Source organism: Carcharhinus amblyrhynchos, chromosome 8 (genome assembly GCF_965287045.1).
Source record: "Carcharhinus amblyrhynchos chromosome 8, sCarAmb.v2.hapA, whole genome shotgun sequence".
Lineage (NCBI taxonomy): Eukaryota > Metazoa > Chordata > Chondrichthyes > Carcharhiniformes > Carcharhinidae > Carcharhinus > Carcharhinus amblyrhynchos.
This window is the reverse complement of record NC_137331.1, coordinates 53,633,848-53,660,222: the sequence shown is the minus strand read 5'-3', so window position 1 is coordinate 53,660,222 and position 26,375 is coordinate 53,633,848. Positions and strand designations below refer to the sequence as shown.

At 42.8% G+C, this 26,375-nt stretch overlaps 1 protein-coding gene across 5 annotated transcripts in view; it reads right to left on the bottom strand.

The window, feature by feature from the left end:
• The window catches only part of stau2 (staufen double-stranded RNA binding protein 2), a 346,610-nt gene that overhangs the window by 280,735 nt on the left and 39,500 nt on the right, over positions 1 to 26,375 (bottom strand). For all 5 annotated transcript variants that reach the window (XM_080194078.1, XM_080194075.1, XM_080194077.1 and 2 more), the window contains exons 3-4: positions 12,531 to 12,661; positions 1,024 to 1,183 (exon numbers count right to left, since the gene is read on the bottom strand). In XM_080194078.1, coding sequence (XP_080050204.1) covers positions 1,024 to 1,183; positions 12,531 to 12,661 — 291 coding nt within the window. The remainder of the gene's footprint in view (positions 1 to 1,023; positions 1,184 to 12,530; positions 12,662 to 26,375) is intronic.

Below are 26,375 nucleotides of genomic sequence, written 5' to 3'. Positions count from 1 at the left end.
ATCTCATTGTAATTTCATTCAAGTTACAGCCACTACCAGTGGCAGTTCTACTTGCAAAGCCTCTGATGGGGCGGGGGGGGAAACATTTCCATTGTGTCAACATGACTCATTCGGTAGCACTCTCATTTCTGACTTCAAGTTCTACACTCCAGGCACAAAAATAAATGCTGACAGTCCAATGCTGCACTGCTGAAGGTGACATATTTCAGATAAGACATTAAGCCAAGGCCCAACTGTGCATGTAAAAAATCCCATGGCATTATTTTAAAGAAGAGCAGGGTAGTTATCCCTGGTGTCCTGGCCAATATTCATCCATCAATCAACATCACAAGGACAGATCATCACATAGCTGTTTGTGGGAGTTTGTTTTGTGCAAATTAGCTACTTCCTACTTTACAGTGTTGGCTACACTACTAAAGTACTTCATTGCTTGTAAAGCACTTGTGAAGCACTCCAGTGGTCATGAAAAGTGCTATGCAAGCGCAAGTCTTTTCTTTTCCTTTATTGCATCTATGCATTTGTAAGGCATAAAAATACTAATGAAAATAGCAGACAAAAAGTTCTTGCCAATGTTGCTGTTCTGTTGTTCGCCTACCTATTATACAGATCCTTCTCTAGGCACAATACATGTCTGAAAGGACAGGACCTGTAGCTATAATGCTGTATAATTTTCATAGTCCAAAAAATGAAAATGTCAATCACACGCCATAATGATTTACTGAAATCAAAGGCTGACCTACATTTGAGGCATTAAAGCATTGACGCATTTAAAGGGGAAAGTTAGATAAACACACAAGGGAAAAAGGAATAGAACGTTATGCTAATAGTATTAGATGAAGAGGGGTGGGAGGAGACTCAAGTGAAACATAAATACCAACACAGACTGAATGTTACACATATAACAAATGTGATCAAAAGATTGATATTCTATCAATGTTATAAGCAAATATTTTTAAGTTGTTATACATTTATTTAGCTAATACTAATATGAAATTCAAATAATTAGCATGAAATCACCAGTACCTGGATTATTATTCATAATAGTTTTAGGTGGCCGTGGACATGGTTTTGGGAGATTAGTCTCACACAATGCTTTGGCTGCAGCAGCGTGTTGAGCTTTTTTAATACTACTTCCTTCTGCTTCCCAGGTTTGATCTCCAAGAGTCAATTGCACGGTAAAGATCTGTATGAAAAGAAAATTAAAATCAGTTATGGCTATTTTCTTTAAACATGTTAAATAGTCTATCAGAGCTTGATACATATCTTGCCAGGGCACATATATACAAAATGCCTCCAAATTTTATATTTTTCATCTGCCTTTCTCATAAGAAGATTCTTTATCTATTCCACAGAATTAAACCAAAGAAGTACAAGTTAATTTCCACTAATAGTCACAGAATGTAATTTACGCCCTTGATCATTCCCTGCACAAATAGTTAGATACAGCATGCAGCCTAGGAAGCTGACAGCACCGTTCCTAATTTGTAAAGTTAATAAAAGCAGAAAGCCTCATCACATTAAAAAAAAGACACAGGTATGCGCTTGCAGCAACCTGCAGGGCTACGGCTTACAGGGAGGATAGGGTACAACATCAATATGAAATTGAATGGACCACAGTGTCACTGAAAGATGACAGAGTGAACTGGTGCATTGCTTAATTGAAAGGGTTGAGTTGGGTCAGGTTTAGTGCTTGTGTGAAAAGGGGGAATAAAAAAAAGATTGGAGATGAAAGAAATAGGGAGACACAAAATCCCGAGGGCATTTAAACATACCAGTGACAATTTTAAAGTCAAGACATTGCCAAGGTAGGTCATTGCGTACAAGGGGATTGGGAAGTGGGATTTTGTGCAGAATAAGATACATACCCTGGGGTCTGGATAATGAATTTTATAATGCAGGTATGAGGTTGGCCACGTCAGCCTGGAATAGCTGAGTCTGAAGGTGACAATGCATGAAATGGATTTCAACATTAGATGGGATACATAGAGTCAGAAGTAGTATTTAGCTGAGGAATTGCACTGTTGAATATCTTAAATTCTTAAAATTCTTAAAGCCATATTGAATTTTTTTCCCACTATTTTAATACTTTTATCAGAGTTAATTTGATTCGGTTGATAGTACTCTCACCTCTGAGTCAGGAGACTGTTATAATCTTATAAACAAAGAAGTTGATGAACTCCTTGCATTTGTGTTTAAGACGAGGACAGAGTACAGACAGGAAGGGGGCAATCATTAGTCAGTCAACTACAGTAAATATTAACTACAGTGAGGATCCAGTGACTAACTATAGCAGATGTAGCACACACCATCAGGATCCAGTCACTATAGTTTACACAAAATACAAACCAGACCAGCCAGGATTCAGTGACTAAATGATTAAGAAGTTTGCAGATAATAAAGTTAGCCATGTGGTTGATAGTGAGGAATAAAGCACGAAGGTATAAATGGATTGGTCAAGTAAAGAGAAAAGTGACAAATGGAATTCAGTCTGGAAAAGTTTGAGATAATATATTTGGGGATGACAAGCATGACAAGGGACTACACAATTAATTATCGGATCCAAGAAACGTAGGGGAATAGACTGGATGTTTGCAGATTCCTGAAAGTAATTGGCAGGTAGGAGAAGTGGTCAAAAAACATGCAGGATATTTTCCTTGATTGCCTGCTAGCTAGAACATAAGAATACAGAAGTTATGCTAGGACAACATAAAACACTAGTTAGGCTGCAGCTACAGTACTGTGCACAGTTCTGGTCGCTGCATTACAGGAAGGATGTAAATGGACTAAAGAGGTTACAGAAGAGACTCACAAGCATGCTGTCAAGACAGGAGAATTCTAGCTACTTGAAAGTTTGGAAAGGCTGGGATACTTTTCCATGTAATTAAGATGGCTGGGTGGAGTTTTAACTGAGGTGTATAAAATTCGGTAAAAAGTCTGACAACACCAGGTTTTAGTCCAACCTATTTATTTGATAATATTCTCACAAGCTTTCGAGGGGTTACCCTCTTCGTCAGGTGATTGGCTTAACTCTCCATTCACCTGACGAAGAGGGTAACCCCTCGAAAGCTTGTGAGAATATTATCAAATAAATAGGTTGGACTAAAACCTGGTGTTGTCAGACTTTTTACTGTGTTTACGCCAGTCCAACGCCGGCATACCCACATCGTGTATAAAATTATCAGGACTCTATTAGATAGAGTGGATAGGAAGAATGTATTTCTATTAACAGGAAGATTAATAATATAGGGACACAGATTTAAAGTCATTGTTAGATAAATTAAAGCACTGTTCAGGAGAAAGTTTTCACTTAGAGGATGGTGGAGTTTTGAAACTCACTGTCTGTAAAGTTAGTAAAAGCAGAAAACCTCATCACATTAAAAAAAAATAGACACAGGTATGCACTTGCAGCAACCTGCAGGGCTACAGCTTACAGGGAGGATGGGGTACAACATCAATATGAAAGTGAATGGACCACAGTATCACTGAAAGATGATAGGGTGAACTGGTGCATTGCCTAATTGAAAGGGTTGAGTTGGGTCAGGTTTAGTGCTTGTGTGAAAAAGTGGTGCGCTGGACCAGATTCTTTGGATGGCAAGGTTGCCCTGTCATCAAATAAGTTGACCTGCTGGTTTTGGCAGCTCATACTTGGGAGGAAGTCCCATTTTGCAGAGCTGCCAGCCAATTTGATATAATTTCAATTACAGGCACAGATTATAGTGGGATTCACTTTCATTGCTGGATTTCCATGGGTGCATTGATTGCACCAATGTCACCATCAAGTCACCAACCAGGCACATAGTGAAGTTCAACAGAAATGGCTTTCACTCCCAATTCAGGTTAAGGAATAGGTCCACAAAAATGTAGTGAGACATTTAAGGGGATATTTCAGAATACACAGAATAGATACATTCCAATGAGAAAGAAAAATTCCAAGGGAAGATCCACCATCTGTAGTTAACTAAAAAAGTTAAAAAACTTAAAGAAGAAGCGTATAATTATGCAAAGATTGGCAGCAGGTCAAAAGATTGGGCTAAACATAAAAAACAGCAAAGAATGACAACAAGATTGATAAAAGAGGAAAAATTTGAGTATGAGAGAAAGTGAGCTAGAAATATAAAGACAGGTGGTAAGAATTTCAGTAGGTATTTCAAAAAGTGGTAACAAAGTGAGTGCTGGTTCTAGGAAAGTGGATCTCAGAGTCAATAATGGAAAACAGAAGGACAGCAGGAATACAGTAAATAGTGGGATCTGCGTCCTGACATGTCCCTGGGTGCTGATGGACTTCATTAAAGAATCTAAGGAGTGGTTAGAGAGATGGTTGATGTATTGTTTTCAATTTTCCAAATTCCCTACATTCAAGGAAGGTTCCATTAGATTGGAAAATAGCAAATGCAACTCCTTTATTCAAAAATGGCACAAGACAGAAAGCAGGAAACTGGGTCTGTACTCGTTGGAGTTTAGAAGGATGAGGGGGGATCTTATAGAGGCATATAAGATAATGAAGGGGATGGATAGGGTAGGGGTAGAGAGATTCTTCCCGCTCAGAAAGGACAGCAGGACTAGAGGGCACAGCCTCAAGATAAGGGGTGAGCAGTTTAGAACGGAGTTGAGGAGGAAGTTCTTCACTCAAAGGGTGGTGAATCTCTGGAATTCTCTGCCCGTTGAAGTGGTGGAGGCTACCTCGCTAAATATATTTAAGACACGGGTAGATAGGTTTTTGGTAGGCAAGGGTATTAAGGGTTATGGGGAGAAAGCGGGAAAGTGGAACTTCAGATCAGCCATGATCTTATTGAATGGCGGGGCAGGCTCAAAGGGCTAGATGGCCTACTCCTGCTCTTATTTCTTATGCTCTTATGTTCTTATGAAACTACAGGCCAGTTAGTTTAACATTTGTCAGAGGGAAAATATTAGGAGCAATTATTAAAGGTGTTAAAGGGCATTAGAAAAATTCAAGGTTATTAAGGTTATTGTTTTGGAAATCATGGCCAGACTTTCCAGCCATGTGTGCCCAAGGCCGGAAATTCCCACCCAAGCTCAATGGACCTTTAAATGGCCCACCGAATTTTCTGTCTCACCCGCTACGATTCCCACGATTTATCAGAGTTCTTTGAGGATGTAAGCTGTGGATAAAGGGGAACTAGTGAATGTACTGTACTTAGATTTCCAGAAGGCATTTGATGAAGTGCCACATCAAAGGTTATTGTAACAAAGAAAAGCTCATGTTGTAGGAAGGTAACATGTTGGCTAGCTAACAGGAAACATAAAGCGAACATAAAAGAGTCTTTTTCTAGTTGACAAGGTATAATGAGTGGTGTGCCACAAGAATCGATGCAGGAACCTCAACTTTTTACAATTGATATAAATGACTCAGGTGAAAGAATAAAAGATATGGTTGCTAAATTTGCAGGTGACACAAAAATAGGTAGAAAAGAAAGATTTGAAGAGGACATACGGAAACTACAAAGAGATATAGATAGGTTCAGTGAGTGGGCAAAGATCTGGGAAATGGAGTATAATGTGGGAAAATGTAAAGTTGTCCATTTTGGCAAGAAAAATTAAAAATATTATTTAAATTATGAGAGATTATACAGTTCTGAGATGCAGATTTATGTGCCCTACTGCATGAATCGCAAAAGGTTAGTATCAGGTACAGCAAGTAATTAGGAAAGCTAATAGAATGCTATTGTTAATGACAAGGGGAATTGAATACAAAAGTAGGAAGGTTATACTTCATTTATCTAGAGCATTGGTGAGACCACACATGGAGTACTGTGTGCAATATTATTTACAAAACAGTGTAAATGCATTGAAAGCAGTTCAGAGTAGCTTTGCTAGACTAATACTTCCGATGGGTGAGTTGTCTTATTAGGAAAGGTTAAAAGAGTAAGGCAACTTGATTGAAATGTGCAAGATCCTGAGGGGTCTTGATAAGGTGAATGTGAAGAGGATGTTTCCTCTTGCAGGGGCACCTAGAACTAGGAGTCACCGTTTAAAAATAAGGTGGTGGAACTGGGTACAGCATGAGACTTAAGGGTATTATCAAGATGCCATTACTGTCACGGACCATCTAATTCAAGCCCAGATCAGTTCAGCCTCACTGACCCAGGAGGAACATCATGGTCTGGAACTCACCTTGTGCTGCCTGTGAAAATAATTCCACTGAAGATAAAAGCAAAATATTGTGGATGCTAGAATCTGAAACCAAAACAGAAAATGCTGGAAAATCTCAGCAGGTCTGACAGTATCTGTGGGAACTGAATACAAAATGCAATGTTCTAGCACCCACAGATGCTGTCAGACCTACTGAGATTTTCCAGCATTTTCTGTTTTTGTTCTACTGAAGACACAGCCTGGAACAGATCAACTCTTACTGCCAACGAAGGATGTCCAGAGGTTTCACCATCATTGTTCATGGTCCTTTACCGTGGGTTAAGATCCATGGTATCCCATTCTGCCTGATGCAACAGCCTCTACTCTCAGCCTCTCCTACATTGTGCTTCCATTGTGGCCTCGAATGAATTGGATGTAGCCTGTTCATTTTGTTCTGCTTGTGACTGAGTTGCACATGATAATCATTCTCATTATGGAGGTGTCAGTGAGGACATGTCCAGATTGTTGAAGGAATAACCTCTGTCACCGGGCCATTCTGCAGATGGTCGCTTAGTCAGAAGGAGCAAGGAGGACTACAATGATGACGGTACCCTGTGAGGGGTGGTATCTTCATCCTCTGTTGTAGCCCTCAGCTGGCTCTGAAGGGTAACCAATTGAGTTGCAACAAACACCTTTGCCTCATCACCACTAATGATTAGTCAAGACTGCATAGTGTGGTATAAATTCTGTGAACATCATTATGCAGTTCCTGCAAGTACAAAATGAATCTCCTTGAGGTTGGCCACTCTCTAAATGGAGGAACTCATGCACTCAAAGTCATGAGCTATGGCAGTACACTTGAAAATGAATGGTCAGATCCATTCTCAACTTATGTTCCTACATGAGGGAGAATTTAACATGCCCAATGCACCTAACCAGCACGTCTTTTGGACTGTGGGACGAAACCAGAGCACCTGGAGGAAACCCACACAGTCACAGGGAAAACATACAAACTCCACACAGACAATGACCCAAACCGGGAATCGAATCTGGGACCCTGGAGTTGTAGTTTAACTTCATTGAGCAAACTTCACAGCAGGCAGGAGTGGATAATTTGGAGAGGTGCCAAAAATTGATTCCCATTGGCGGGAAAACAGTTCAAAATTTTCCACCCACCCCTTTCATGGCAGGTTGATGATGTGTTGAGTTTCCCACTGATCAGTTGGGAATGCCGTTTGCACACATCACCATGTCATGAATGCTCCTGAAATATGCTTCTCACTGCAATCATATTCTACCTTCCAATCTTGTATCATGCCAGTGGAGGTCAGACTGATCTGGAAATGAGTGCATGCCTCCTGTATGTGGTGGGCCCTCTCCAGTAAAGGTTGAAGATGGAGTTGGTGCTGCATGATAGATGAGATGCCTGATGTGAATGTGACCATGAAACAATCAATGCTAATGTGTCATCTGCTGACACTGTGTGAGATCCCTGTACAGTGTAACCTTTGAGTGCATGATGCCATGATTAGAGTGTGAGGTCAGTGTAGCTGAAGGTTGACTTACCCTGACAGGGCGGATGAGATCATTTATCCTTCATCCTCTTCCTGCACCACAAGGCGCTAAGGCGTTTCTAGGGCAGGTGCCCGACAACCTGATTCTCTTGCAATCTCCCTCCCTCCCTGGCCGGTGTGATGAGGTTGATGTGCTTTCTGGAGTCATCCCTATGGTAGAGGACACCCCAGTGTTGGTATATTTCCACTTACAAAAGCCTCAAGGGAATTGTGGCTAAAATTCAGGGCAGCCTTCTTCCTGTGTGCAGCCAACTTGATGCATCTCCTGAAGACAAATGGGCTAGAGAGAGTGAATGTGTGTGTTTGGGTGCTGTTTAAATACAGCATCTAGGCCTTTGACTTCATTAGGTAAAGACGGGCAGATCAGTTCCTGACCCATCATATGATTCGGAGAGATACTCAGCTATGCATAATTAATTCACCTATGCATAATGAATTCATTTGCGAGTGCTAAATCAGGCACAAATTCCCACCACTCCAACTAGTGAGCAATGTGCTGCGGAACCCACCCATAACAGCACTTATTTCAAAAGTGGAAAATTTCACCCATTGATTCTGTTTCTCTCTCTAGATACTTCCAAATTTGCTGAGTATTCAGCTTTTTCTGCTTTATCTCAGATTTCCAGCATCCAGAGTGGATCCAGCTTGCTTTTTAATCCTCAAAGACAATGTTGAATGATTTAAAGCTACACACAATAACAAAAACAGCATCCAATTAAAATGTGAGAGACTGGTGAGAACAAATTATCTAATGTTTGAAGCAGCAAAAATTGTGTACAACTAGACAGTTTGTCCTGACTTAAAAGATCTCAGGGGAGAAGTGAAGAATAGATTTAATATATTTTACAAACTGATGGATACTTAATTGAACTTAAGGGGAGGAAAAAAATGGAAAAGCTAGGAAAGTATAATCATCCAAAAATCTATACTTCCCTGACAAACTCAAGCATCTATTCACAAATAATAGCATATTTAATCTGAGAAATATTAGATCATACAAATATACACATACTTTACATTAATGTACTCATTTATTTTAAAAGACCACCTAGAAGATAAGATTATTTCATCTTCACTATTAAGTTATTAAACAAAGGCATCAAGATCATGATAATAAGCTTACAAAAAGGGATACACTGGACAGCATAAGTATTACTTTCTAAATTGTCGCTTCGTAGCAGAGAACCTGAATATTGCTGAAAAGTGAGACATGTTGCAGAAGTTTTTCACCTTGCACTCATCAGGACAAATGCTAAGTTTCAAATGAATGCAACATTTTTATATTACAATATGAAAGGGAACTGACTGGTTGGCTAGTCAGCATTGATTGACTGAGACATTGTCATGAAGAAAGCAACAGGGAACAATCGGCTCTCCAAGCTCTTGTGTAATTCAAACAAGGCATCTAGCTTGAAATATTCCTTTTGTTTGCAGAGTACAGGTTCCTACATATGAATGTATATCACTTCTAGTGTAGGCCTGAAACCTGCAATAAGTAATTTTTGTAATTTTACATTTTTTGCATTTTATTTCTGCTTTGCTTTGATTTTCAGTGAACATGTATTAAATCTGTATTAAATTTTTAAAAGTTACTTTGCAGATCTGATTTTGCAGCTGTTGTTTTATCCAAATTATTGATTTTCCTTTTCTTGCTAGCTTTGCTAAAATAAAAGTTGTTTTCTGTTTTTAACAGGAATCAATTCTTACTGCATTTGATGATCCTTGAATTACAAGCCAGGGTAATGGAAAACCTTGCAGTGCTTGTGAGAAGAACTTGATAAGGACTCATCATTATCAAGGAAGAGTCTGGCTAGGGTGAACGTTGGACCCTTAGAGGATGAGAGGGGGGACTTAGTGGTAGGGGATGGGGAAATGGCTGAGGCCTTGAATAACTTTTTTGTTTCGGTCTTCATGGAGGAGGACGTGAATAATTTGCCGGGTGTTAGCGATGGAAAGATGGTAGGACAGGAGGGTCTCAATGACGTTATTGTTACTAGAGAGGCGGTGCTCGACAGACTGGAGGGACTGATTGTGGACAAGTCCCCAGGACCGGATGGAATGCATCCGAGGGTTCTGAAAGAAATGGCGGAGGTGATAGTGGATGCCTTGGTGGTTATTTTCCAAACGTCGCTGGATTCCGGGGAAGTGCTGGAAGATTGGAAAACGGCTAATGTTACGCCGTTGTTTAAGAAGGGTGGCAGGCAAAAGGCAGGGAATTATAGGCCGGTTAGTTTAACGTCTGTCGTAAGTAAAATGTTAGAATCCGTCATCAAGGAGGAAATAGCGAGGCATCTTGAGGGGAAATGCTTGATAGAGCAGACGCAGCACGGTTTCGTTAAGGGGAAGTCGTGTCTGACAAATTTATTGGAGTTCTATGAGGATGTGTCAAGGGCGGTGGATAGAGGAGAGCCGGTGGATGTGGTCTTTCTTGATTTTCAGAAGGTGTTTGACAAGGTACCTCATAAGAGGTTATTGCAGAAGGTAAGGGGGCATGGAGTTGGGGGTAGGGTGTTAGCGTGGATAGAGGATTGGTTGTCAAATAGGAGGCAGAGAGTGGGGGTTAATGGGTGCTATTCGGATTGGCGGTTGGTGACTAGTGGAGTGCCCCAGGGGTCGGTGCTGGGGCCTCAGCTATTTACCATTTATATAGATGATCTGGAGGAGGGAACCGAGTGTACGGTGTCGAAATTTGCTGATGACACCAAGATTGGTGGAACGGCAAATTGCGCGGAGGGTGTGGAGAGTCTGCAGAAGGATCTAGATAGGCTGGGCGAATGAGCCAGGAACTGGCAAATGGAATTTAATGTTGGCAAGTGCGAGGTGGTCCACTTTGGTAGGAATGACGGTAGGAAGGACTATTACATACGTGGTGAAAAACTGCAGCAGGCGACAGTGCAGAGGGACCTCGGGGTCCTTGTGCATGAGTCGCAAAAACCCAGTCTGCAGGTGCAGCAGGTGGTCAGGAAGGCTAATGGGATGCTGGCCTTCATAGCGAGGGGGATTGAATATAAAAGTAGGGAGGTCTTGCTGCAGCTGTATAGGGCACTGGTGAGGCCGCAGCTGGAGTACTGTGTGCAGTTTTGATCGCCGCACTTACGCAAGGATATTTTGGCCTTGGAGGGAGTGCAGAGGAGGTTTACTAGGCTGATACCGGAGTTGAGGGGGTTGAGCTATGAGAGGCTGAATAAACTAGGCTTGTACTCGTTAGAGTTTAGAAGAATGAGGGGAGATCTCATTGAGACATATAAGATAAGATGATGAATGGGATGGATAGGATAGAGGTGGAAAGACTCTTCCCGCTCAAAAAAGACAGTAGGACTAGGGGGCACAGCCTCAAGATAAAGGGGGGGCGGTTCAGAACGGAGTTGAGGAGGAACTTCTTCACTCAAAGGGTGGTGAATCTCTGGAATTCTCTGCCCGTTGAAGTGGTGGAGGCTGCCTCGCTAAATATTTTTAAGAAGCGGGTTGATGGGTTTTTGATAAGAGAGGGGATTAAGGGTTATGGGGAGAGGGCGGGAAAGTGGAACTGAGCCACGACAGATCAGCCATGATCTTATTGAATGGCGGGGCAGGCTCGAAGGGCCAGATGGCCTACTCCTGCTCCTATTTCTTATGTTCTTATGATGAATGGGATGGATAGGATAGAGGTGGAGAGACTCTTCCCGCTCAGAAAGGACAGTAGGACTAGGGGGCACAGCCTCAAGATAAAGGGGAGGCGGTTTAGGACGGAGTTGAGGAGGAACTTCTTCACTCAAAGGGTGGTGAATCTCTGGAATTCTCTGCCCATTGAAGTGGTGGAGGCTGCCTCGCTAAATATTTTTAAGACGTGGGTTGATGGGTTTTTGATAAGCGAGGGGATTAAGGGTTATGGGGAGAGGGCGGGAATGTGGAACTGAGCCACGACAGATCAGCCATGATCTTATTGAATGGCGGGGCAGGCTCGAAGGGCTAGATAGCCTACTCCTGCTCCTATTTCTTATGTTCTTATGTTCCAGCTCTGGAAGGAGGCTTTGGAAGGCTGGAATGGAACCCAAACCTCTGACTCTGAGCATATTTCTGATAGCTATGATATGATCATGATCTTTCAATCTGCAGCTGCATTTAAGGATTCTTTGCACACTTTAATACACTCCATTCCTCACTTAATTGCATACCTAGCATTGCACTAGCCCTAAAATTCATGCATAACATTGTTCAATTGTGTGATAGGCAGAATGTCTTTTTGGGCTGACAGCCAAAGGCTGTCACTTTCAAAACTGACAAAGCTGATGAAAAACGCCTGGGTCCACCTCAAATTACTCTGGAAAGGCAACGTATCTCAAAATGTCAACAACAGGTTAATAAGTCATTCGCTGCTACTATGCAGTGGCTGTACAAGTGGTATTTTTCACTGAAAGGATCAATCGAGCTTGTAATATGCCTTATTTGTGCTTCATATATAGGGGCCTACTCTCATCAAACAAAAGTAACATATTCCAGCCTTACAATTTGATTTGATTTGATTTATAATTGTCAAGTGTATTAGCAAACAATGAAGAGTATTGTTTCCTGCGCGCTATACAAATGTTTCTGAATTACCCAAGAGCTTGAGCAGTTGATAGTTCCCCATTGCTTTCACCATAGTACTGCGTCAGCCAATCAGAACTGACTTGTCAACTGGTCAGTACCTTTTTCTCCTGAAGTATAAATTGCTGTGATTGTTTGAAATTTGATATTCTTGCATCTTGATGAGTGCAAGGCCAAAAGCTTCAGTGACACATCTCTTTCCAGCAATATTTCTAAATCAATATAAAGAGAAGTAATGTCACAAAAATTATTATAGTAAACCTTTTAAAAAGATTTTAAAAATTGCTATTCAACTATTACCTTGGCATGGGCAGGCCCTCTTTCATTCAGAAGCTTGTATTGGGGCTGGATTCTGTTAAAACGGGCTAACTCATTCACCAGGCACATTGGAGTTTTCTCTTTGGGGTTTGCCATGTTATCCTGGAAAGAAACTGCAAACAACACATTTAAGAAAATACACCACATGACAATGCTCAGAGTTGAAGAAAATAAATCTTCACATATCCAATTTTCAACAAAATTTGACTCATCTCATACTTCAGTTACTTTGACTTAATGCTGTACAAGACCTTGGTTAAACCTCATCGAGGACACAGTGTCCAATTCTGGTCCAGAAAATAAGCATAGAAACTGCTGGATTGTTTAAAAACCTAACTGGTTCACTTATCAATTTCAAGTGAGGAATCTTGCTATCCTTACTCGGCCTCCAGTTGAACATCATATGGCTGACTCTTAATGCCGTCAGGACAGGCATTAAATACTTCTTTGACATTGATGCCCACATCCCAAGAACACATATGGAAAACTTAAGATGCCATTTAAATTATTTCAGTGAATTATAATCAATAAGACAGCTAATAAAAGATGATTAAACAGCATTTCCTCAGATACTCAGCCCTAAACCATAAATCAAAAGCCAGTTTATGGAAATAAGTAAGAATAAAATTAACAAAATTTTTGTCCCCTCAAAATGAATGGTTTCACATGCAGGTTTTAAATGAGATGACATGGTATCATCTAGTTTAGGGGATGGAAGCCAAATTAGACAAGAAACCCAAATATTTGGACTAATGCTCAAATAGATGAGTTCAGATCTTCCACTGGCAACAAGGGGACTTTAAATTCAATTAATTAATAAATTTGGAATAAAAATAAAAGCTAATCTCAATAATGGTAACCGTGAAACTACCAGACTGATATAAAGATCCATCTAGTTCACTGCTGTCCTTCAGGAAGAAAAATCTTCCATCATTGCCTGTTTTGGCGCACATGTAACTTCAGAACCACAGCAATGCAATTCTTACCCACCCTCTGAAATAGCCTAGCAAATTCCAATTCAGTTAAGTCGAATAAGAACAAAGCCAGACAGACTACTCAGCATTGACCTAGACACTGGAAATGATACAGACACATCTAGCCTAGACGACCTCCTCACTAACATCTGAGTTCTTGTGCAAGTGATGAGTTACCCCAGCATGTAGTCAGACAATAGCCTGATATGTGTCATGCTAATCACCACCTAGTGCCGTCCCTCAACAGATGAATCAGCACTTTTTCATGTTGAACACCATTTGGGAGACTTATTGAGGTTAGGAAAGGCACAGAATGTACACTGGTTGGATGTCTTCAATGCCCATCACCAAGGGTGGTTGGTAGCACAACTACTGACTAAACTTGCCAAATCCTGAAGGACATATCTGCCAGACTGAGCCTGTAGCAAGCGGTGAGAGAGCCAACAAGAGGGAAATTCCTGCCTGACCTTCTCACCAATCTAGCTGTCACAAAGGCATCTGCCAATGACTGTATTGGTAGCAGTGACAATCACACAGTAAGTGAGGAGAGGAAATCCCATTTTCATACTGGTGTGTAACGCAAATACCATGCTATATGGGACAGATTCAGAACAAATCCATGTGCTCAAACAGGCAACAATGAGGCGCTGTCAGCCATCAGTCTCAGCTGAATTATATTCCACCACAATCTGTGATTTTCAATGTGGAGTATGGGAGGGCATGCCAGGAACAACACCAGGCATATCTAAAACTTAGGTGCCAATCTGGTGAACTCACAAAACAGGATTATGAATGCTAAACAGAAGAAGAAATATGTTATAGATAGAGCTAAAGCAATTCTGCAAACAATAGATAAGATCAAACTCCTGCAGTGCTGCCACATCCAAGCTGATGCAATTTGCTGGTCATTCATCGAGTAAAGGAGGAAGCCAGTCTTTCCTTAACATAGGTTTACAAAACCCAGCGAAAACAGACTCGAGTGTTATGTTGCACCACCACCATGCTAAACGGAACCGATTTCAAGCAGATCTAGCAACTCATGACCAGGCATTCAAGAGGCACTGTGGGCTATCATCTGCAGCACAAGTGTATTCAGAGATAATTATAATCTACTGGCCCTGCATATGCCCCACTCTATCATTTCCAACAAGCCAGGGGATCAGACCTAGTTTAATGAAGAGTGCAGGAAGGCATGCTGGGAGCAACACCAGACATATCTGAAAGTTGGTGAATTATCTTCAACCTGATGAAGCTACAACACAGGACTACTTCCATGCCAACAGTATTAGCATAAAGTAATAGATCTATGCAATTCCACACCAACGAATCAGACCTAAACTTTGCAGTCTTGCCATTTCTAGTTGTGAATGATGAAAAACTAAAGCAGTTGCAAAAATCTTCAGCCAGAAGTGCCTAGTAGATGATTGGAGGTTGGGAGCATCACAGATGCCAGGGTTCAGTCTATTCAGTCCACTCCACATGCTATCAAGAAACGGCTGAAAGAACTGGATATTACAAAGGCTTTGGCCATGACAAAATCCCAGCAATAGTGCTTAAGACTTGTGCTCCACAACTTGCTGTGCCCTTAGCCAAGCATCCAGTACAGTTACAAGCATTAGCATCTAACTGGCAGTATGGAAAATTGCCCAAGTATGTCCCTCATACATAAAGCAGGACAAATCCAATCCAGCCAATTACTAACCCATCAGAACACTTTTGATCATCAGTAAGGTGAAAGAAGGGGTCATCAAGCGACACTTGCTTAACAACAGTCTGCTCACTGATGCTCAGTTTGGATTCCTCCTGGGTCACTCAGCTCTTGACCTTGTTACTACCTCAGTTCAAACATGGACAAATTAGTTGAATTCCCGAGGTGGGGTGACAGTAACTGCCCATGATATCAAGGCAGCATTGGACTGAATATGGCATCAAGGCGCCTAGTAGAACTAGAATCAATGGGAAACAGGGAGAAAAGCCTCTTCTGGTCATAGTCATACCTGGGACAAAGGAAGATGGTTGTGGTGGTTGGAGGCTAATTATTGTAATTCCAGGACATCACTGCAGGAGGTCTTCACAGTAGTATCCTAGGCCCAACTATCTTCAGTTGCTTCATCAATGATCTTCATAAGATCAGAAATGGGAATGTTCACTGATGATTGCACAACATCCAGCACCATTCACAATGACTCAGGTACTGAAGCAGTCTATGTCCAAATTGAGCAAGACCTGTACAATATCCAGTCTTGGGCTAACAAGTGGCAAGTAACATTTGTACCACACAAGTGCCAGGCAATGACTACCTCCAACAAGAGAGTCTATCCATTGCTCCTCGGGTTTCAATGGCATTATTGTTGCTGAATTCCCCACTATCAACAACTTGAGGGTTACCATTGACCGGAAACTAAACCGAACTAGCAATATAAATACTGTGGCTACCAGAGCAGGTCTGAAGCTAGGAATCCTGCAGTGAGTATCTCACCTCCTGATTCCCCAGAGCCTCTCAACCATCTACAAGGCATTAGTCAGGAGTGTAATGTAATATTTTCCACTGGCCTGGATAAATGCAGCTCCAACAACACTCAAGCCCAACACCAACCACAACAAAGCAACCAATTTGATTGACACTCTATCCACAAGCATTTGCTCCCTCCACCACTGACATATAATAGTAGCAATGTGTATCATCTCAAAATGCACTGCAGGAACTCTCTAAGGCTCCTTAAACGGCACCTTCCAAGTGCACAACTGCTATCATCTAGAAAGACATGGGCAGCAGAAGCATTGGAATACCTGGAAGTTCTCCTCCAAGCCACACACCACCCTGACTTGGAAATATATCATCGTTCCTTCACTGTCGCTCGGTCAAAATCCTGGAACTCTCTCCTTAACAGCACTGTGGGAGGGACACTGGTATCTAAGTGTTGATAAAATCACATTTCCTCTAATCCACCATTTGTTTCTTTGCTCATTTCATCATCACCCTCTTTGGCCATGCACCATAACTCCCTGTCATTTAAACACTCCTGCCTTCCACCTTACCACCTTCCTTTTTGTTCTATCCTCTCCTCCCCACAATCCCTATTTGCTAAAAAACCTGTTACATTGTAGCGCTTTTCAGTTCTAACAATAGCTCACAAACCTGAAACATTTACAATTTCTCTCTCCACAGCTGCTGCGTATAAGATGATGAAAGGGATGGATAGGGTAGAGGTGGAGAGGTTCTTCCCACTCAGAAAGGACAGCAGGACTAGAGGGCACAGCCTCAAGATAAGAGGGGGGGCAGTTTAGAATGGAGTTGAGGAGGAACTTCTTCACTCAAAGGGTGGTGAATCTCTGGAATTCTCTGCCCGTTGAAGTGGTGGAGGCTGCCTCGCTAAATATATTTAAGACGCGGGTAGATAGGTTTTTGGTAGGCAAGGGGGTTAAGGGTTATGGGGAGAAAGCGGGAAAGTGGAACTGAGCCACTTCAGATCAGCCATGATCTTATTGAATGGGGGGGCAGGCTCGAAGGGCTAGATGGCCTACTCCTGCTCCTATTTCTTATGTTCTTATGTGCTAAGCATTTCTGGCTTTTTTTAATTCATTCGTGGGTCATAGGCATTACTGGTTGGCCAGCATTTATTGCCAATCCCTAGTTGCCAGAGGGCAGTTGAGAGTCAACTACATTGTGGTGGCTCTGGAATCACACGTAGGTCAGACCAGGCAAGGTGGCAGATTTCATTCCCAGAAGCACAGCAGATCTCACTCCCTAAGGAAATTAATGAACTAGATAGATTTCTCTGGCAATCAACAATGGTTTCACGGTCATCAGTAGATTCTTAATTCCAGCTAATTTTTATTGAATTCGAATTCCACTACCTGTCATGATTGGATTTGAACCCTGGTCCCCTGAACATTAGCCGAGTTTCTAGATTAATAGTCCAGCGATAATACCACTAGGCTATCACCTTCCCCTGACCAGGAATCTATTTTACAGTCAGTCTGGCCTCTCCTACTATCTAGAGAACATACTATCCATAAAGCTCTATCAAATTTTAGTTCAGGTATTTGTCCAATTCTCTTGAATATGCTGCCAAAGAAGTTCAGAGATGTGGTCACTGACAGGAGAAGAGGTGCAGGTTCTGCAATAAGACTTCATGATCGCTCTGAGAGGACTATGGATTTCACTCACTACTTCCCACGAAACTTTGTCAAAATATGTGCTATTCCTCTTGACAGCTATGAAAATGTCCACTGGGATAGATAAACCTTGCAATGCATTCCTGTTGTCTCGTCATGATTTTGCCAGACATTGTTGATTCCCTGAAAGCTCTCCCTTTTGTCACCTAGTCAATGTCCTCCTCTGGACAAATGGCATGGTGCATGCACGATGCCTTTCTTCAGTTACTCAGTTCAAAACGACCAGTTATACACACTTTTACAAATTGACAAAACCTTTTCTGATAAGCTTCACAAGAAATACAACTTCAGAGTTTCAAAGTCCCAATCTATAATACTTCCTCAATGATAATGGCTAAAATGTTTAATTTATTGGAACTTAACAGCCCCTGACCTCAGACTGGTGGAAGTACAGGAGAAAAACTGCCAACTGGTCTGATATCATTGAAATAGTATACAAATGAGGTGCCAATTATAACATCTGTTGAGGAACAACAAAATTCTAGACATGGAAAACACACACGCATTAATGGTGACCAAAGAGAAACAATGGAATAGTGGTCAATTTTCTAATATGTCATGGCTTATCAGATGTTGCACCCTGTAAAATCCATTCTATTATATTGATAACGGCAATATTTTCTGCTCCTGTTTTCACAGACCAGTTTGATAATGGGAGCAGAAAATTTCCTGAGGCCTAAACCACATTTTATGTCATCGGGAAGTTGCAACTGTACCCCCCCACTGCCAGTAATGTCATGGGAATCCTGGGGTTCAATGTCAGAAACCCCATTTTAATAAATTGGAAGGCATTAGCAAGTCTCTATGCTGATCATCCCCCCCCCACAATCCCACAGCCCCTCTCCCCGCTCCCCAACTCACATTAGATCATCCTGGGCATTGCCCCCGGCAATCATTCACAGCGTGGGACTGTCCCCAGGCACTGCCCATGCAGTGCAGTGCTACAGGGCAGTGTCTGGGGAGTGTGGGGAGGGGTGTGTTTGTGGGGTGCAGTCAGGGAAGGGGAAGGAGGAGTTTTTATATTAAATCGACACAGTGGTTAGCACTGCTGCCTCACACCACCAGGGACCTGGATTCAATTCCCGGCTTGGGTCACTGTCTGTGTGAAGTTTGCACATTCTCACTGTGTCTGCGTTGGTTTCTTCCCACAGTCCAAAAGGTATGCAGGTTAGATGAATTGGCCATGGCAAATTCTCTCTCAGTATACCTGAATAGGTATCAGAATGTGGCAACTCAGGGATTTTCATAGTAACTTCATAACGGTGCTAATGTAAAACTGTGACTAATAAGCAAACTTTTAAACTTTGATGGCCTTTAAAAATGGCATCCTGGTCTTTAAGAAACAAAGTTGCTGCCTTTGGCATCAGGGAACCCACTCATAAGACCATAAGAAATAGGAGCAGGAGTAGGCCATCTAGCCCTTCGAGCCTGCCCCGCCATTCAATAAGATCATGGCTGATCTATCGTGGTTCAGTTCCACATTCCCGCCCTCTCCCCATAACCCTTAATCCCCTCTCTTATCAAAAATCCGCGTCTTAAAAATATTTAGCGAGGCAGCCTCCACCACCTCAACGGGCAGAGAATTCCAGAGATTCACCACCCTTTGAGTGAAGAAGTTCCTCCTCAACTCCGTCCTAAACCGCCCCCCCTTTATCTTGAGGCTGTGCCCCCTAGTCCTACTGTCCTTTCTGAGCGGGAAGAGTCCCTCCACCTCTATCCTATCCATCCCATTCATCATCTTATACGTCTCAATGAGATCTCCCCTCATTCTTCTAAACTCTTAACGAGTACAAGCCTAGTTTATTCAGCCTCTCCTCATAGCTCAACCCCCTCAACTCCGGTATCAGCCTAGTAAACCTCCTCTGCACTCCCTCCAAGGCCAAAATATCCTTGCGTAAGTACGGCGACCAAAACTGCACACAGTACTCCAGCTACGGCCTCACCAATGCCCTGTACAGCTGCAGCAAGACCTCCCTACTTTTATATTCAATCCCCCTCGCTATGAAGGCCAGCATCCCATTAGCCTTCCTGACCACCTGCTGCACCTGCAGACTGGGTTTTTGCGACTCATGCACAAGGACCCCAAGGTCCCTCTGCACCGTCGCCTGCTGCAGTTTTTCGCCCCGTAAGTAATAGTCCTTCCTACCATTATTCCTGCCAAAGTGGACCACCTCGCACTTGCCAACATTAAATTCCATTTGCCATTTCCTAACCCATTCGCCCAGCCTATCTAGATCCTTCTGCAGACTCTCCACACCCTCCGCGCAATTTGCCGTTCCACCAATCTTGGTGTCATCAGCAAATTTCAACACCATACACTCGGTTCCCCCCTCCAGATCATCTATATAAATGGTAAATAGCTGAGGCCCCAGCACCGACCCCTGGGGCACTCCACTAGTCACCAACCGCCAATCCGAATAGCACCCATTAACCCCCACTCTCTGTCTCCTATTTGACAACCTTTATTATTGGGACATCCTCGGCCTCTTCCCTTACCAGTACCCTCTCCTTAACTTTAGACCCCGTAATGTCACCTACCCTTGCACCCTCCCCCCCGCTAATTAGTTTAAAGCCCTGTCTACAGTCCTATTTACATGATTCACCAGGACTCTGGTCCCAGCACGATTCAGACCAACCCCATCCTGCCTGAACAGGTCCCACCTACCCAATACTGATGCCAATGCCCCATAAATTCAAACCCATTCCTCCCACACCAATCCCTGAGCCACCCATTCATTTCCTTAATCTTATCAACCTTACGCCCGTCTGCACTCGGTTCAGGCAGTAGCCCAGAGATAACCACCTTGTCGGTTCTACTTTTTAATTCCATTCCCAGCTTTTCATACTCGCTCCCCAGATCCTCAGTTCGCATTTTGCCTACGTCGTTGGCACCCACATGTACCACAACGACCGGATTCTCACCCTCCCACTCCAGGTTCCCCTGCAGCCAGATGCGACATCCCGGACCCGAGCACCAGGCAGACAACACACCCTTCTGTGCACTTTGTCATTGTGACAAAAGACAGTGTCAATACCCTTAACCCCACTATCCCCAATTACTACTACGTTCCTTTTCACCTTCTCTTTGCCTATGTCCTGCTGCATCACTGTACCTTCAATTTTTATGCACTAGATTCCTGGCAATATAGTAGAGAAAACCACAACTTCAACTCTTCCTGCCCACTGCCACATTCTGCCAAAAAAAAGGTAATATTCCACCCAAGACATTTAAATCCAACTCACATACAGTGGGCTGAATCAAGAGGCAAGAGGGTGGCAATTTTGCACCACTGCTCCATGCTAGTCCCCCATTATGATCCTGACCCTGCACTGTTTTCAATTAGGTCAATTAACATTAACTACTCAATTGAAGTCCCTTTCCCAGACCAAGTGAGATTTTCAGTCAACAATGCGGGTGACCCACACTGGCCTGGACTACATGGTGGGCTCAGGGTGGAAGTGGGTGTTAAGACTATGGAGAATCACAGGACGAACTGCACTCCAAGAACAACATTGGCTTCCAGGCCACAGCTATGGCTGCTGGTTGTTTCCCAGAGGAATTGCTCTTCCGGGATCATGGCTACACAGCCATAATTATAAAATGATAACAATGAACTTACCTAGCCTTCTCTCTCTCTCCATGTTCAGATTGAACATAAGAACATAAGAAATCGGAGCAGGAGTAGGCCTTCTAGCCCTTCGAGCCTGCCCTGCCATTCAATAAGATCATGGCTGATCTGTCGTGGCTCAGTTCCACATTCCCACCCTCTCCCCATAACCCTTAATCCCCTCGCTTATCAAAAACCCATCAACCCGCGTCCCCACGTCAGCTTGTGGGACTGCTGACCTCTTGAGTGCTGGAGGGCTTCCCACAGCCTCTCCAGGGTTGGCAGCCCACCCATTATCCCTGAATGGATGGCGTGTCCACTCCCTGCCATTAATTAACCTGGCTCTTCAAAAGGCCCACTGGAGGTGTCTGGAACCTGCTATGCTGGTGTGGACCTGGAACTGAAATGGTCATTCCCCCAAACCAGAATTGAATATCTTACCTAATGTCTCACTTTCTGATTAGTTAGGAAGTCTACATGTGAAATTTATATTACACACATGGTTTTTGCATCATTTAATTACTTAAACATGATACACCAGAAGATGATGTTGATGCTTACGTGATTTGAAGTGTTCAAAAACATAACACAGCCATTAAAATCTCTGTTCAGTCGACAATATAATATTTCAAATTTGGTATATTGAATAATTTTGTACATCTTGCATAAACCAACTCAATGAGAATTTTGTATTTCTTTAATTCCCTATGATGCCAGTAGATGGCACTGTGTTGTCATAATTTCCCCACAACACACTATTTTATTAAGCACCTTGCAGGGTATAGACAAATGCTTTAAATTCTACCTGTGACTTGGAAGTCATCCACACCAGTCGCCAGACCCTTTTTTGGTCTGTGTTTTTCAATTCATATTTTGCAAAAACCTTGCATTTTGTCAAAAGCCTTGCTAAAACCCATATTCCCTCAAGCTGCTTCTTCTCTGACAGTCCCTCAGAGTCGTGGATGACTTGCCTCCATTTCGGAGGGGTGGGTTCAACAGTGGCTGAATAGCCCAATCCTGGAGCTTTAGACTCTGCCACAGGTGGGGCAGATGGTGCTTGATGAAGTGGGTGAGATGCTCTAGATTCTGCACATTCTTTCCACTGTTTACACTTGGCCCCTGCGTGCTCCACTTGGTGATACTCAAGGTGGTTGGCGCCTTGGCAAATGCTTATTCTCCAGTTTGTGCATTCTAAGGCAAGCTATTCCCATGTCTCTCACGCAGGCTTTCAAACTGTCCTTGTAGCCTCTGCCCTTCTAGTGAGCACTTTCGATTGTAAAACTCATAGGTGCACTTGTTTAGGGAGTCTTGTGTTTTGAGTCTTGCGTCAGGCCCAATGTGGCCTGCCTATCGCAGCTGGTAGAGGATGATCAGTGTCTCGAAATTGGGGATATTGAAGAATGCCAGCTTCATCAGCGCTCCTTGTTAATATTTCAATTAAGTTATTAGACATAACCTCCCCTTAAAAATTCCATGTTGGCTGTCCTAGATTAATCCATGCCCTTCTAAGTGACATTTTTTACTTTTCTTGGAGTTTGTTCAAATAATTTGATTAGATGGCAGGAAGGTTGTGGGACCTCATAGTGGATGATGAACCTGGCAAGGCTCTGGATGTAGATGGCCTGCTAATCTTAACAGCAAGACATCATTTAAATAAAATTCTGAAGAGACCATCTTGACACCCAGCCAGATTTCCTCCCACCAGCTGGCCGGGCAGTCAATGTTTATGGCAGGAAGTCACAAACAAAAACCCAGGGGAACAGTTCCTGGTACATACTGGATGCATGAACTCACTGTGGTATTCAGGCAGATGTTTTCCCTGTCTTTAGCCAAAACTGTTAATCACAATCTGGGAATTACTTGGGAAAAATGTAAACTGTGATTTTTTTTTAAAAGAAATAGAAATGTAGTTTTCAATCTTCAACAGATAGCAGATGGGACCAGAATTTGAGGCCAAATGCTTTGGGGATACGTGATAACAGAGAGGGTAACTTTATATTTGGGCAGAGGAAATGGCAGAAGGGGTAGATATTTGAAATCAGTTTTTTAAAATTAGAAATAAAATATTAAAAGCAACTTGTATAAATACAGTACCTTTAACATAAAATATGCCAAGGTATTTTAAAGACACATTATTAAAGTAAATATGGCACCAAGATACATAAGGAAATCTTAGGGCAGATGACCAAATACAGGGTTTAAAGGACTTTTAAGGAGGAAAGCAAGATGGAGGCACAGAAGTGCAGGGACTGTCATCCATTACAGCATTCCTTTTCAACCTAACCACAAGTGATGGGCCCAAGTAATGGAATAAAAAATCCAAAAGATAGAATAAATTGTTCATTTGAAGGGCATGGATTAATCAAGGACAGCTAGCATGGATTTACAGGAAGGTTGCATCTGACACACTTGACTGAATTTCTTGAGGAGATCACAGTAAGGTAGATAAGGAACATTTGATGTGATCTACTTCAAATTTAGCAAGGTTTTTGACAAGGACCAGCATGGCAAACTTGTCAGAAAATTAAAAGTCTATGGGATCCAATGAAAAGTGACATGTTAGATCTAAAACTAACTCAATGACAGGAAGCAGTGGTAATGATCAACTGGAGTTTTATTGTCTGGAAAGCTGTCTTCGATGGGATTCTGCAGGGCTCAGGTCTGGGATCCTTGCTGTTCATGGTATACATACTTAAACTTAAATAAAGGGAGCATAATTAACAAGTTTGCAGATGGAACAACATTGGGCATGTGGATATTAGTGAGGAAGAAAGCTGTAGGAATAGATCAATCATAGAATCCCTACCGTGCAGAAGGAGGCCAGTCAGCCCATTGAGTCTACACTGGCCAGTCTTGCCCAGGCCCTTTTGAGGTAACCCCTTATATTTACCCTGCTAATGCCCCTGACACTAGGGCTAATTTAGAATGGCCAATCAACCTAACCCGCAAATCTTTGGATTGTGGGAAGAAACCGTGGCACCGGAGGAAACCCACACAGATACAGGGAGAATGTACAAATTCCACACAATGACCTGAGGCCGGAATTGAACCCGGGTCCCTGGCGTTGTGAGCAGCAGTGCTAACCAGTGTGCATCCTAATGATCAATGATGGGCAGTTGGGGAGAAAAAAATTACAAATAGGATTCAATCTGGAGAAGTGTGAGGGAAGAACAAGCAATGCATGGGATATGTAATAAATTGTAGGATTCCAAGAAATATAGAGGAAAATGAGGATTTTGGAGTGCATGACTACAGATACTTGAAGCTGGAAGGACAAGAAGGAAAATTTAGTCAAGAATGGATTTTTTCCCACACTGCCCTTGGCTTACAGTATAAATGATGAGGAGATACCAGCGTTGGACTGGGGTAATCACAGTAAAAGTCTCACAACACCAGATCAAAGTCCAAAAGGTTTATTTGGTAGCAAAAGCCACCAGCTTTCAGAGCGCTTCATCCACTTTATTCTGAACCACAATGTCTTCATCTTCAACAACCAGATCTTCATCCAGACACACGGAACATCCATAGGGACCAAATTCGCACCTCAGTATGCCAACATCTTCATGCACAAATTCGAACAAGATCTCTTCACTGCACAGGACCTTCAACCGATGCTATATACTAGATGCATCAATGACATTTTCTTCCTTTGGACTCATGGTGAACAATCACTGAAACAACTATATGATGACATCAACAAGTTCCATCCCACCATCAGACTTACCATGGACTACTCTCTGGAATCAGTGGCATTCTTGGACACACACATCACCATCAAGCTTGGTCACCTCAGCACTTCACTGTACCGCAAGCACACGAATAACCTCACAATGCTCCACTTACACAGCATCCACCCTAAACACATTAAAGTAGCCATCCTCTACGGACAAGGCCTCCGTATACACAGGATCTGCTCAGATGAAGAGGATCGCAACAGACACCTCTAGATGCTGAAAGATGCCCTCATAAGAACAGGATATGGCGCTCAACTCTTCGATCAACAGTTCCTACACACCACAGCAAAAAACCACACCAACCTCCTCAGAAGACAAACACGGGATATGGCGGACAGAGCACCCTTCGTTGTCCAGTACTTCCACAGAGCAGAGAAGCTACAACATCTTCTCCGGAGCCTTCAACATGTCATTGATGAAGACGAACATCTCGCCAAGGCCATCCCCACACCCCCACTTCTTGCCTTCAAACAGACTTTTACCCGCAGCAAACTACCCAACCTTCAGTGACCACGACACCATACAAACCTGCCACAGCAACCTCTGCAAGACACGGCGGATCATCGACATGGATGCCATCATCTCACGTGAGAACACCATCCACCAGGTACGCTGCACACAGTCTTGCAACTCGGCCAACGTTGTTAACCATTATGCTGCAAGAAAGAATGTCCCAAGGCATGTACATTGGGGAGACCATGCAAACGCTACGACAGTGGATGAATGAACACCGCTCGACAGTCATCAGGCAAGAGTCTTCCCTTCCTGTTGGGGAACACTTCAGCAGTCACGGGCATTCGGCGTCTAATCTTCGGGTAAGCGTTCTCCAAGGCAGCCTTCATGACACACGACAGCGCAGAGTCACTGAGCAGAGACTGATAGCCAAGTTTCGCACACATGAGGATGGCCTCAACTGGGATCTTGGGTTCATGTCACACTACCTGTAACCCCCATGACCTGCCTGGGCTTGCAACATCTCACTTACTGTCCTGTCTGGAGACAATACACATCTCCCTAACATATGCTTAATGCTATCTTCACTCACATTGTCTTCACCTTTAAGACTTGACTAACTGTAAAGACTTGCATTCTAATCAGTATTCTGTAAACTGAGTGTGTGCCTTTATACGGACAGTTTGTGATCAGAACTCCCACTCACCTGACGAAGGGGCAAACCCCGAAAGCTAGTAGTTTTTACTACCAAATAAACCTGTTGGACTTTAACCTGGTGTTCTGAGACTTCTTACTGTGTTTACCCCAGTCCAACACGAGCATCTCCACATCAAGGCCAAACAGGACCGGGGAAGCAAAACTGCCGTGGATGGGAATGAG